This window comes from Akebia trifoliata, chromosome 3, assembly GCF_017979445.1.
Source record: "Akebia trifoliata isolate Shusen 1 chromosome 3, ASM1797944v1, whole genome shotgun sequence".
Classification (NCBI taxonomy): Eukaryota; Viridiplantae; Streptophyta; class Magnoliopsida; order Ranunculales; family Lardizabalaceae; genus Akebia; species Akebia trifoliata.
Window position 1 is genome coordinate 48591802 of NC_141377.1, and position 12755 is coordinate 48604556.

Consider the following 12755-nt stretch of genomic DNA (forward strand, 5'->3'; position numbering starts at 1 on the left):
ATCAAAACCTATTTTTAACTATAAGAATAAATGATATATGAATAAAATCTTTAAAAAATAGATGATTAAATCATTTTTTTTTTTAAATCATAATTTATTTGTGATTAAATCACGATTTTGATGATTATGCTTACACCCCAATTAAAATAAGTCGATGATTGAGAATAAGTAAAAGTTGGGGTGTTAATAGAAACTCTTTCTCTCTCTCTTTTAGTTTTCTATTTGCTAGATTTAAGATTTTATAAGAGCTTAATGCTAATTGTAAACAAGAGATGAAAGGTTGTTTGAATGTGTTATAATGCGAAAGTAATAAATTGAATCAAACTTTTGTAATGTTTGAATGGTGTCGTATAATCTTTAATTAGAATGTAATAAATAATTAAAAAATTGGGGTGTAGTAAGTAAAATTTGGGTTGCCAATAGCAGTTATCTTTCTTAATCATCATCCTAATTGTCATCCAAAATTATGATCATCAAGATTTGTGTAGTGTGAATCTCAAGACATCGTGACACAGATAATGCAAGAGGAAAGATGCTAACACTCCCATCCATAATAGTACCTTCTGATTATCAATGATTAAGACACCTCGTTTCATTCATTCCATTTAATTAATTACAAGAAATACTTATACAATTCTAGCCAAAGAGAAAGAAAGATAATTAATGGAATATTCTATCCTTTTTTTTTTTGCTAATGTATATTATAATTTCATGATCTTGATAGCAGACATGTAGTGCTAATCATCTTTCATTATCTTAATCTTTAATTTATAATTATAACAATAATGGTCGTAATTATTAGTTGTTGGCTTTGCATATAATAAAAAATTAGGCATGGAAGTGATAAGGATTAAAAATTAGACATAAAGTGATAAGGTTTTTAAGTCAAAATATAGAATTGGCTATATTATATCAGTTTCCTTCCCTAGTTGAGGTTCAATTACAACCTTATCTCACAAAAATAATAGTAGATGCCCATTATAAGATGATACCATATTTTTCTCCTAGATTTAAACCATCGAGTAGTCTTTGAGATTGATTATTAATCGCTTATACATATGGTGTGTTGCACTTGGAGACGGATTGATTATTAAGGAAAATCCCTGTCTGTCTGTTTTGGACTTTGGGTTCAACATTGAGTTGACTTGGCAATGTATAGAGAACTGTTGATTTTCAAACTTATAACTCGATGAAATAAATCTATGGTTATTTGTGCATTGCCAAATCAGCTCAATGTTGAACTCAATGTCCAACACAAGTAGTGTAGCACGACTCGATCATTAATGGTATATGTTGGTGTCAGAAGGTTAAATTGTTTCAAGATCAGCCCCACAAAGGATTGGGATTGGGCAAAGTAATTTAGCCCAAAGCATTTATGTTTCCGGCGGAGTTAGGTTGTTTGATTAGGGGGTCCCTCCCTTCTTAGAACTGGCCCATTCCATTTATTATTTGTCAACATTCCCTCTAACTTGGTTCCAATATAGTTTAAATGAAAAGAAAGTTCAGTAAGAGTATTCGAGAATGTTCAACGAAAATTGATTACAATCCAAATCAGAAGATATATTCAAATTGAAGACTTCAAATGAATTTCCAAAATTAATAATAAAAAAAAAATGAACTCATTAGCGTAATTTGGAATCTAGAAAACACAATTTATTTAATTGACTCCAAATCTTTAGGACAAAACTTTATTGATTTTATTATTATTATCATCGTTTTCTACTATCGACTAAACAAGTGTCCGTAGTCCTAGTACATGGCTTGGGTATTCAATTCATCTAAATGTCTCGGGTCCAATTAATAGTTGGACCACAATTTGTTTTAAGGCCCAACCCATCTCATTGATTCCACTATGTTAAAAAAAAGATGTTTGTATATTTGTGAAATAGGTTCTAATTGAGAACACCAACCTAGAAAAGAAAAAAAAAAATTAAAAACAAATGAGACATTCACCTAATATTTGTTCTTTATTGATACCATCTGCTATACATTGGAGAAACATTACAACATAGTATGACTGGGCATACTAATTTGAGGAACTACATAATTAACCATACGCAGTCAAAACTCCAATCCCTTTACATCTGGCCATTATTACCTGCAATAAAATAGTTAATAAACAGTGATGTCTGGGCATTTGAGAATATGCGCCTGGCAATATCACATCTCTAATATATATATAAATACTTTTTTTTTTTTAAGAAAAAAAAAAAAGAAAAGTAGTGCACCTTGAGAGGAAAGAGAGACTAGACAAGAAAGCAAATTTAACAAAAGCATATCCCTTTGTAGTCTATCATAATTATCATTAACGTGCGCAGAGGGGCAAACTTCACTTACAACCACAAAACACCATTCGTTTTCCTTTTCCAAAAAATGACCGTTGCAATAATAAAAAATTAAAAAAACGCAAATATTAGTTCCTCTCGTTTTCAATATGAGACCCAACGGATAGAACGAAGCCTCTCGAAACATGTAGCCGTTGGTGAGAAAATGACACGTGGCGATTTTGGGCGGTGGATGGAACAAGAAAGAAAGCGAAATATGATTTTTAAGCAAAATTGTACTTTATTAACTAAGTAGCTTGGAAGCTAATTAGCTTTGGTGCAGAGTCAAGGTTTCAGATAACGATGAGTGAGTGTGGGCCCGCATCTGATCTTTCCAACTTGTGCCACGTGTTCGATTTTTGATCTTTGATCTTTGCCTTGCAGCTATCTCGAGTCTGGACAGATCTTAGTCCATGTCTCATACATCATTAAGAAATGGAAGACTCAGACTTCAGAGAATGTATGTTATAGCGGAGCACAGCGAATTAAAGGAATTCTTTTAGGGTCTAACGATGTTGGACGCCCAGAGTCCAACGAACAGCAGAGTTTGGAAGATAAATACATACCTTCTCGAGATCAGTAATTCGTTCGACACTAGAGTTTCTAAACAAAAAAAAAAAAAATGATGACTGTTGTAACAAAATACGGAAATTTCTTGAAATGAGCTAATTTTTGGTAAGAATGATCTTTATGATGAGGAGATCATCCTCACCAAAAATCAGCCCACTCTACAATTTCTAATCCTATCAAAATAAGTTGTAAATTATTCATTTTTTAAAATCAATTTTGATGGGTTAGAAATTTAAATAAATAGAGAGCTGCCTTTGCCGCACCAAACTTTTTATCATGACGCATTACTTTTGTTGCATATTAATTTTAAGGTAGGTTAGAGATACACCTACACGTTTTAGACAATACCTCTATTTTTTTTTAAACTGATGACATACACCTAATGAAAGTCGTCGAATAATATAAAATGACCCGGAAGACACAAATCAATGGGGACATGTCATTTTGAAAATATGGAGGGGCATATTTAAATAATCCTAAATATATAATACATCAATCTCTAAATTTTTTTTTTCTTTTACAAAATAATAGTGAAAGAAATATAACCCAAAATCCTAAGTAAGAAAAAACATGTCACTTAATAATTGTTAATTTGGAATTTGATCTACTTCAATTCAGTCTGAGAATATGACTTTGCCTATCACTTTTTTTTCTCCACTAATGATCTCTTTCTTTTTTCTACAATTTTTTTTCTTCAAAGTTAACATCATTTCTATTTTTCTTAAGGTCTTTATAATAATCATAATAATAATAATAATAATAATAATAATTATTATTATTATTTATGGTTTCATCTCTTTCAAAGTCCTTTTTTTATTTGTAAAGTTGAAATCGAACTACTTCAATCCAATCAAGAATACTGATATGTCTCAAAAATAACAATATCTTTGGCAATCCAATACCACACCCCTCTAGATGTCATGGTAAAACTAAGATTCTCAAAAAAAAAAAAATAGTTATTTTTGAGTTTGATCCATAATTTTGAAAATGAACGATTAGTAAACTCTCAACCAACTCCCAAATTTAACATTAAAATTTAATGGTAAAAAATAACTTTTTTTAGCTCATAAAATTGTCCCTACTTCCGGTGGCATTGGATCTTGTTTTTAGATGACACAAGATGAGCTCAATGAATCTTAGTCAGATTTGAAATCTTACTAAGTTAGTAAGACTAGCTTTACTCTTCCTCTATTGATGTCCGAACATTTCTGTCGTATTAGACATCTTAACCTAATTCGTAAGGAAACAGCTTAATAGGGATTTTACAATTATTGAAAAATATAACAAATATTTGTAACTTTCTATTGGACATTTGGAATTATTTTCCAACGGCGTTGTTTGGTTCGACGCCAGGCTGACGCTCTGGGCTTATTAGCCGGTCACATGGTCTCGCTGTTACTGGGCCCACTACTTTTTCTCTCTCCTCCCTCTCTCTCTCTCTCACTCTTCAAAATTTTAATTATTATTTTATTTTGGAGAGAAAGCTCTTGCTCTCATGTCTCATCCATAAATTCTCCTTTCCTCTACTCAGTTCTACTATCCACCGATCTCTCTGTAGCCCAACTAGAGAAATCTTAGAAACAGAGATTTAGAGTTCTTTGAGTGAGATCTTCGAGAGCGAGAGACAGAACGAAAGCTTGAAAGATGGCAAAAGACGTGATCGAAGAGGGAACGACACAGAAAGACTACACAGATCCACCACCAGCACCTCTGTTCGACATGGGTGAGCTTAAACTCTGGTCCTTCTACAGAGCTTTAATCGCAGAGTTCATTGCTACCCTTCTCTTCCTCTACATTACTGTCGCTACTGTTATTGGTTACAAGAAACAAAGCGACCCTTGTGCTGGTGTTGGTATTTTGGGCATAGCTTGGGCTTTCGGTGGCATGATCTTCATCCTAGTTTACTGCACCGCTGGAATTTCTGGTTCAAATTCTCACTCTTTTTGTTTTGTTTTGTTTTTTTTTGGTGGGTTTTTGAGAGATGGGTTTTAATTTATGGATTTTTCTTGGTTTCTTGAACAGGTGGTCATATTAACCCAGCTGTGACGTTCGGTCTGTTCTTGGCGCGGAAGGTTTCGTTGATCCGAGCTGTGTCATACATGGCAGCTCAGTGTTTGGGAGCGATTTCTGGAGTTGGGTTAGTAAAAGCGTTCATGAAGCACTTCTACAACACACTTGGTGGTGGAGCGAACTCGGTCGCTCCTGGTTACTCCAAAGGAACTGCTCTTGGAGCTGAGATTATCGGCACATTTGTGCTTGTTTACACTGTCTTCTCCGCCACTGATCCCAAAAGAAGCGCACGTGATTCCCATGTCCCTGTAAGTTTATTTATTATCTTTCTCATCAAGTTATTGCAATTTTTCGCTAATAGCGGTAAATAATTACGAGATGGATTTTGTTATTATGTGGTGCAGGTTTTGGCTCCTTTGCCTATTGGGTTCGCTGTGTTCATGGTTCACTTGGCTACCATCCCTATTACTGGAACAGGTATTAATCCCGCTAGAAGCTTTGGTGCTGCTGTGATCTACAACAACGAAAAAGTCTGGGATGACCAAGTAAGTTTTTTATTTTTATTTTGTTTTTGTTGTTTGAATTGGGTTTGGTTTTTGGATCTAATTATTAGTTTGGTTTATGTTATTTCATGAACACAGTGGATCTTTTGGGTGGGACCATTTGTTGGAGCACTGGCTGCAGCTGCGTACCATCAATATATCTTGAGAGCTGCTGCTATTAAGGCTTTGGGATCATTCCGCAGCAACCCAACCAACTAAAGCCTGTTATTCCATGACAACTTAGTCTTCTTTCTTTCTTTCTTTTTCTACTTCTGGTCTTTGTGTGTAAAGAAGGGGTTCTCTTTATTTTTATTTTTATTTTTTTTCTTCTTTGCTTTTTAAGTTTTTTTTTTCTTTTGTTGGAGTAATTATTGTTTGATATAATGGTGGGGTTGGGGTTGGGGTTGCTATTAAATCGTCTCTTTTGTTGGGAATATGCTTTTCTATGATATGAGGTCATCATCCACATCACGGACCATGTGTGGTTATCCAATGAAACTTTTTCTTCGGCCTTATCTTCTCGCCTTTTCTTTTTATAAAGTGACCAAAATACCCTTATTTTATTGGAGAGTAGAGGAACCTGTACATAATGGACAGTTTTTCGTAGTACCACCATCACTACTCCCACTGAGGGTGGTCCTCTGTGGTCACGCCCGGACCAAACTGTTCCATATGAGCTGTATTGCAGAACCAAATTGGAAAAAAAGTTTGCCATAGATAATGTTAAAATATAATTTTATTTTAATAATTTCAAATTAATACTTATTTTTATTTTTAAAATAAACAGAAATCTGATAAACTCACATATTTGACACAAGTCGTTCTCCGTATTGCTCTAGGGCGAGGCGTGTTTGGAGGGCCTTAAAGTCGTTCCTTAAAGTCGTTCTCCGTATTACTTACTTTTTATTTTTTATTTTATTTTATGTCGTTCTCTGTATTACTTACTTTTTATTTTTTATTTTATGACGTTCTCCGTATTATTGCTTAAAGGTAGGTAGTGGCGTCAGGAGGGCCTTAAAGTCGTTCTCAGTATTATTTATTATTTATTTTTAAGATGATCTCTACTCTCATTCCAAAACCTCTTAAGCCCATCAAAAGTGATTCACAAAAAAATCAGAATGGCCTGCGACCCTTCAATTTGTAAATTAAGGTTAGAAGTTTCTGAATGAGCTGATTCTTTAATTTGTAAATTAAGGTTAGAAGTTACAGAATGAGTTGATTTTGATGAGAGGGAATGAGCTGATTTTGATGAGAGATCATTCTCGTCAAAAAAATCTATCTTACTTTGAAATTTTCAACTCTTATTTGAAAAAAATGTTTGGCTCTCTTTAGGACCATCAACCGCATTCATTTTGCTTAAATGGTATAAATTTGGGGTGGTGATATTATCACACTTATAATATACGAATGATAGGTATGTGACGATTTTATAATAAAATCATTTGTGCGAGTGTATATTATAATGGTATGGTTTTGGACTGTTAGTGAAATTCGAGCAAAAATGCCCATGCTTTGGAACTCATTGCTGCAATCACAATTCAATGAGTGAACATTAGGCCAAGTTCATTGTTGTAACGATCATAACTAATCTAAAACATGCCTACATTTCATTGCGTCAACTATCATCACAGCACTTGCAGTCTCATGAACATTTGGACTGCTTAGTTTTGCAAAGTTTAATGATCCTTTACATATGGATCTCATTAATGGTAATTGAACCAGTTCGGATCTTTAAAACATTACGGTTTGGTCAAATCTCTTAATGGGTTTAACTCATAATTCAAAGTTTCATGAGTCCAATAAATTAGATTAAGCACAATAATGAGTTTTTTTATTTTATTTTATATAGCAATTTTGTAGGACTAATGATAGTTTTGGCCTTATGGATGACTGATGCTCTCTAACAATGACAATTTTCAAGGTAAGGCTCTACTGATGTTATGGCCCTATCGGTGGGTATAATATGCAATCTCCCCTAAATACTAGCACTTACAAGGGGCAATGACATGTGAACTTTCAATATGTGGTGTTTGAAATTTTGTTTGGGAAGCATTTCTTGTACTTCTGGTGTTCAAGAGCATTTTTGGGGTTTGAAAATAGGTAAGCGAATCCTCTGTAGCACAAGGTTCCTGTAGCACTCTATAGCACACTTTCAACCATTGAAAGAGTACCACAACAACAATGCAATTAAATCCCAAACTTAAAATGTTGAGAATTTAATAGTCATTCATTTGTAAAGACATGTACCTGTTGAAAAAAATTATTTTTTATTTATTTTTTAAATTAGATCTAAGTCATGACCTCAAGAGGGTAGAGGTGTTAATTTTTTTTAGTATGACTCTACTTTGTTCTTTGGTTGAAAAATATCGTTGTTCCATTTTTTTTATTGGTAAATATTGTTACATTGTGAATGATTAAAAGAATGGACCAACTAGTTGCACTCTAACATTAAAAAAATACTTTATTTAATTATTTTAAAATCGATTTTAACTTACTAATTGCACTTCATTATGATTATCTTATAATTTACAAGTTTATTCATCTTCGATTCCAACAAGTTTCTTAAGTGCGTTAAAACTGACAAAACCAATTTTTCTTTGGTTTATCACTCATGATACATAGTGATTATAAGGAATTTATGATATTTGCACATAGATTAGATTATACAAAAATGATTGAAATAATAATAATTTATGTGAGTATGATTAGGAAAGAAGAAAAAAAGGAGTGCAATATTTTTCATTATTTTTGGAGTGGAATCATCCAAATGATGTGCAAAGGGGAGAATTTTAAGTGATGGACTGCAATTGATAATGGGTGGTGTGCAACTAGTTGGTCGCTTAAAAGAATTCTCCGAATGTTTAGTGGAAAAAAACAAAAAAAGCGAAAATTATTGTCTCCGGATCCTTTTAACGTGGGATCTACCCTAACCCTAGCAAGTGAGTGAGTGTCACTCGTTTTACAAAGGATGAATGGCACGTGTAAATAGCAGGTATGAGTATGACTTTATAAGGTTGGCTTTTCATTCCTTTTAGGCCTTGAATACTCGAGAGATGCGGTGTGTAGACCCTTTTCGCTGGAAAAGTGTCCTTGGAAATGCTGGAAAGGCATTGCTGCAACCACTTTGGACTAAAAGTTAACCAATGGCATAAATCTTTCAATTCAATAAAGCAGATGAATCGTTTCACAGTCTACGAGAACCTTCAGTCTCCAACGCCACGTTTCTACCTACTACCTAGTAAATTTCGGTTCAAGTTCGACAACCATTCCCCCAAAAAGAAGGGCAATGCTGTTAACTCCACACCTCTGTGTGTGTATATATACAGGATCTCGTTCAGCAACAAACATTTTGGCAAAACATTTTTCAAAATATGGGTTAGAGGTTTTAGAATGGACTAATTTTTTGTGAGGATGATCTCTACGGTGAGGAGATCATCCTCATCAAAAATCAGCCTATTCCAAAACTTCTAGCCCCTGTTTACAAGTTAAAAAATCGTGAACCGTCCATTTTTTGTAAACCATTTTTAATGGGGTTAGAAGTTTTGAAATGGGCTGATTTTTTATGATGATGATCTCCTCACCGTAGAGATCATCCTCACTAAAAATCAGCTCATTCCAAAACCTCTAACCCATGTTTTGAAAAATATTTTGCCAAAATATTTGTTGCTGAACATTTCCCATATATATATATGGGTGGCGTTCAATGGCTAACTTTTTGGCAAAATATTTTTCAAAACATGAGTTAGAAGTTTTGGAATGGGCTGATTTTTGGTGAGGATGATCTTTACGGTGTACAGATCATCCTCACCAAAAATCAGCCCATTCCAAAACTTCTAACCCCATCAAAAATAGTTTACAAAAAATGGACGGTCCACAATTGTTCAACTTGTAAACATGGGTTATAAGTTTTGGAATGGGCTGATTTTTGGTGAGGATGATTTACTCACAGCCCATTCCAAAACTTCTAACTCATGTTTTGCCAAAAAGTTGGCCCTTGAACGTGACCCTATATATATATATATATATAGGGTCCCGTTCAGCAACAAACATTTTGGCAAAACATTTTTCAAAACATGGGTTAGAGGTTTTGGAATGGACTGATTTTTTGTGAGGATGATGTCTACGGTGAGGAGATCATCCTCACAAAAAATCATCCCCTTCCAAAACTTCTAGCCCCATGTTTACAAGTTGAAAAATCGTGAACCGTCCATTTTTTGTAAACCATTTTTGATGGGTTAGAAGTTTTGGAATCGGCTGATTTTTGGTGATGATGATCTCCTCATCGTAGAGATCATCCTCACAAAAAATCAACCCCTTCCAAAACCTCTAACCATATTTTGAAAAATGTTTGTCAAAATGTTTGTTGCTGAACATTTCCCATATATATATATATGGGAAATGTTCTACACCCTAAGCTTTACCCTACATTTTAACAAACGTGTTCTGTCCTACATGGGTTAGAAGTTTTGGAATGGACTGATTTTTGGTGAGGATGATCTCTATGATTAGAAGATCATCCTCACCAAAAATCAGCCCATTCCAAAATTTTTTACCTCATGTTTACAAGTTGAAAAATCGTGGACTGTCCATTTTTTGTAAACCATTTTTTATGAGGTTAGAAGTTTTGGAATGGGCTGATTTTTGGTGCGGATGATCTCCTCACCAAAAATCAGTCTATTCCAAAACTTCTAACCCTTGTAAGACAAAACACGTTTGTTAAAGTGTAGGGTAAAGCTTAAGGTGGGGAACGGGACCATATATATATATATATATATATATATGGGAAATGTTCAGCAACAAACATTTTGGCAAAACATTTTTCAAAACATGGGTTAGAGGTTTTGGAATGGGCTGATTTTTGGTGAGAATGATCTCTACAGTGAGGAGATCATCATCACCAAAATCAGCCCATTCCAAAACTTCTAATCCCATAAAAAATGGTTTACAAAAAATGGACGGTCCACGATTTTTTAACTTGTAAACTGGGGCTAGAAGTTTTGGAATGGGCTGATTTTTGGTGAGGATGATCTCCTTACCATAGAGATCATCCTCACCAAAAATCAGCCCATTCCAAATTCTCTAACCCATGTTTTGAAAAATGTTTTGCCAAAATGTTTGTTGCTGAACGGGACCCTATATATATATGGATGGGGCTCCGTAGACAGGTAAAGCAAAACCGTGTTTTGTCTTATATGGGCAAAAATGTTTGGAATGGGCTGATTTTTTGTGAGGATGATCTCTGTGATGAGGAGATCATCCTTGCCAAAAATCGGTTCATTATGAAACTTTTAGCCCCATGTTTATAAGTTGAAAAATTTTAGACCATCCAATTCTTGTAAATCAATTTTGATGGGGTTAGAAATTTTGGAATGGGATGATTTTTTGCAAGGATGATCCCCTCATCACAGAGATCATCCTCACAAAAAATCAGTTCCAAACCTTTTTGCACATATAAGACAAAAATGGTGTTGCTTTATGAGTAGCTTAATGTGTCTACGGAACCCGACCCTATATATATATATATGGGTCCCGTTTGGCATCCAACCATTTGCCCTACATGTCTTGTACTATACGGGTTAGAAGTTTTGGAATGGGCTGATTTTTGGTGAGGATGATATCTATGGTGAGGAGATCATCCTCATACAAATTCAGCCCTTTCTAAAACTTCTAACCCAATAAAAAATGATTTATAAAAAATGGATGGCCCACGATTTTTCAACTTGTAAACATGGGTTTAGAAGTTTTGGAATTGACTGATTTTTGGTGAGGATGATCTTCTAACCGTAGAGATCATCCTCATAAAAATTCAGCCCATTCCAAAACTTCTAACTCATGTAAGACAAAACATGTTGGGCAAATGGTTGGGTGTTGAACATTTCCATATATGGGGCAGTTCTAGGGACACATATAAAAACAATGGTTTTTTAAAATATGGGACAGAGATTTTGGATTGAGCTCATTTTTTGTGAGGATGGTTACTATGACGAGAAGATCATCTTCATAAAAAATCAGTTCAATTTGAAACTTATAAATCCATCTAAAGTGATTTACAAATTATTAGTAAAAAATCGGCGGTCCACATTCTAAATCACTTTTAATGGAGTTAGAAGTTTCAGATTAAACTGATTTTTTTTCCGATGATCTTCCCATCATAGAGATCATCCTCACAAAAAATCAATTCAATCCAAAACTTCTAACCTATATTTTGAAAATTTATTAATGTTACATTGTTTTTACATATGTTTTTTCATATGTCCCTTGATCCGGTCCCTATTATATATATATAATAGAGTCCTGATAATATGACTCGCCAGGTGGCATACTCAAATGACTCCATGATGTGAATAAGTCTAGAACCGTAGATTTGTATACACTTTTTCTTAGAAGACATTTCTGATATGGATGTGTTATAACCATAGGTACTTTTCATTAAGATCTCACTAGTGTCTTGATGAAAAATATCAATGATTATGACACACAGACACATTAAAAATGTCCTGCCACAATATTACTCCAACACGACTCTAAAAGAAATTCAAAGTGGATGAGGCTCTTTACTAACTGAACCAACTATTAAGGCTGCATATTGAGATTAGTGGTCAGTAATGGAGGTCTCATCAACAGTCCCAAACTTTGATCAACTCAGCGACTTGGCTTACACTCTAGCCCTTTGTTTAGTTAATATCTCATATTCCTACAAAAATAGTCATGGGCACAAAATAACAGTCCTACGCTCCTACCATTAGTCTATGTCCATCTCCTAAAGATGATCAATTTTCCTTCCCTAAGCCTCATCACCAGGGTATCTACAAATGCTCTTCATGACAATCAAATTAGTTGAATAATGGTTCAAAGAAGAAATATTACAAACATTTGCTCTCAACAAATCCTCCTTTTATACACCTAGAGTCTCTACATTGTGTCGTGGATTGTCTGGTTATAATCATATTCTCGTGCATTGGTACACGATCGAATGCCATTGGTTCATCAGTTTAGCACCTAAAGTACTTAGGCTGGTGTAATTTAATACTCTACCTTATGGGATCTTCATGTGGCAATTTAGAAAGAACGATATGTATAGTAGCTAGATCTCAGGTTGTTACATAGTATCTTGAGAACAAGCAGAGTAATATCTCGAACTTCATACACCTCAAGTCCTCACACAAATGTATCTCCAAGTTACGCTTATTCCATCTTGTAATCTGTCCCAATCCAATAAAAGAGGATATTAATAAAAAGGAAGATCTAACAAGGATCCAATCCTCTTAGGCTGTGTTTAGATTGAGAGAAGTGGAGAGAAGATAACATA

General features: G+C 34.3%; 1 protein-coding gene across 1 annotated transcript; it reads left to right on the forward strand.

Annotated features, from left to right (window-relative positions):
- Positions 1–4392: 4392 nt before the first annotated feature.
- Positions 4393–5961, forward strand: LOC147407567 (aquaporin PIP2-7). Its single transcript, XM_086436212.1, has 4 exons — positions 4393–4818; positions 4917–5212; positions 5309–5449; positions 5546–5961. The coding sequence occupies exons 1-4, from the start codon at positions 4539–4541 to the stop codon at positions 5663–5665; spliced, it is 837 nt and encodes a 278-aa protein (XP_086292338.1). The 5' UTR covers positions 4393–4538; the 3' UTR covers positions 5666–5961.
- Positions 5962–12755: the final 6794 nt, after the last annotated feature.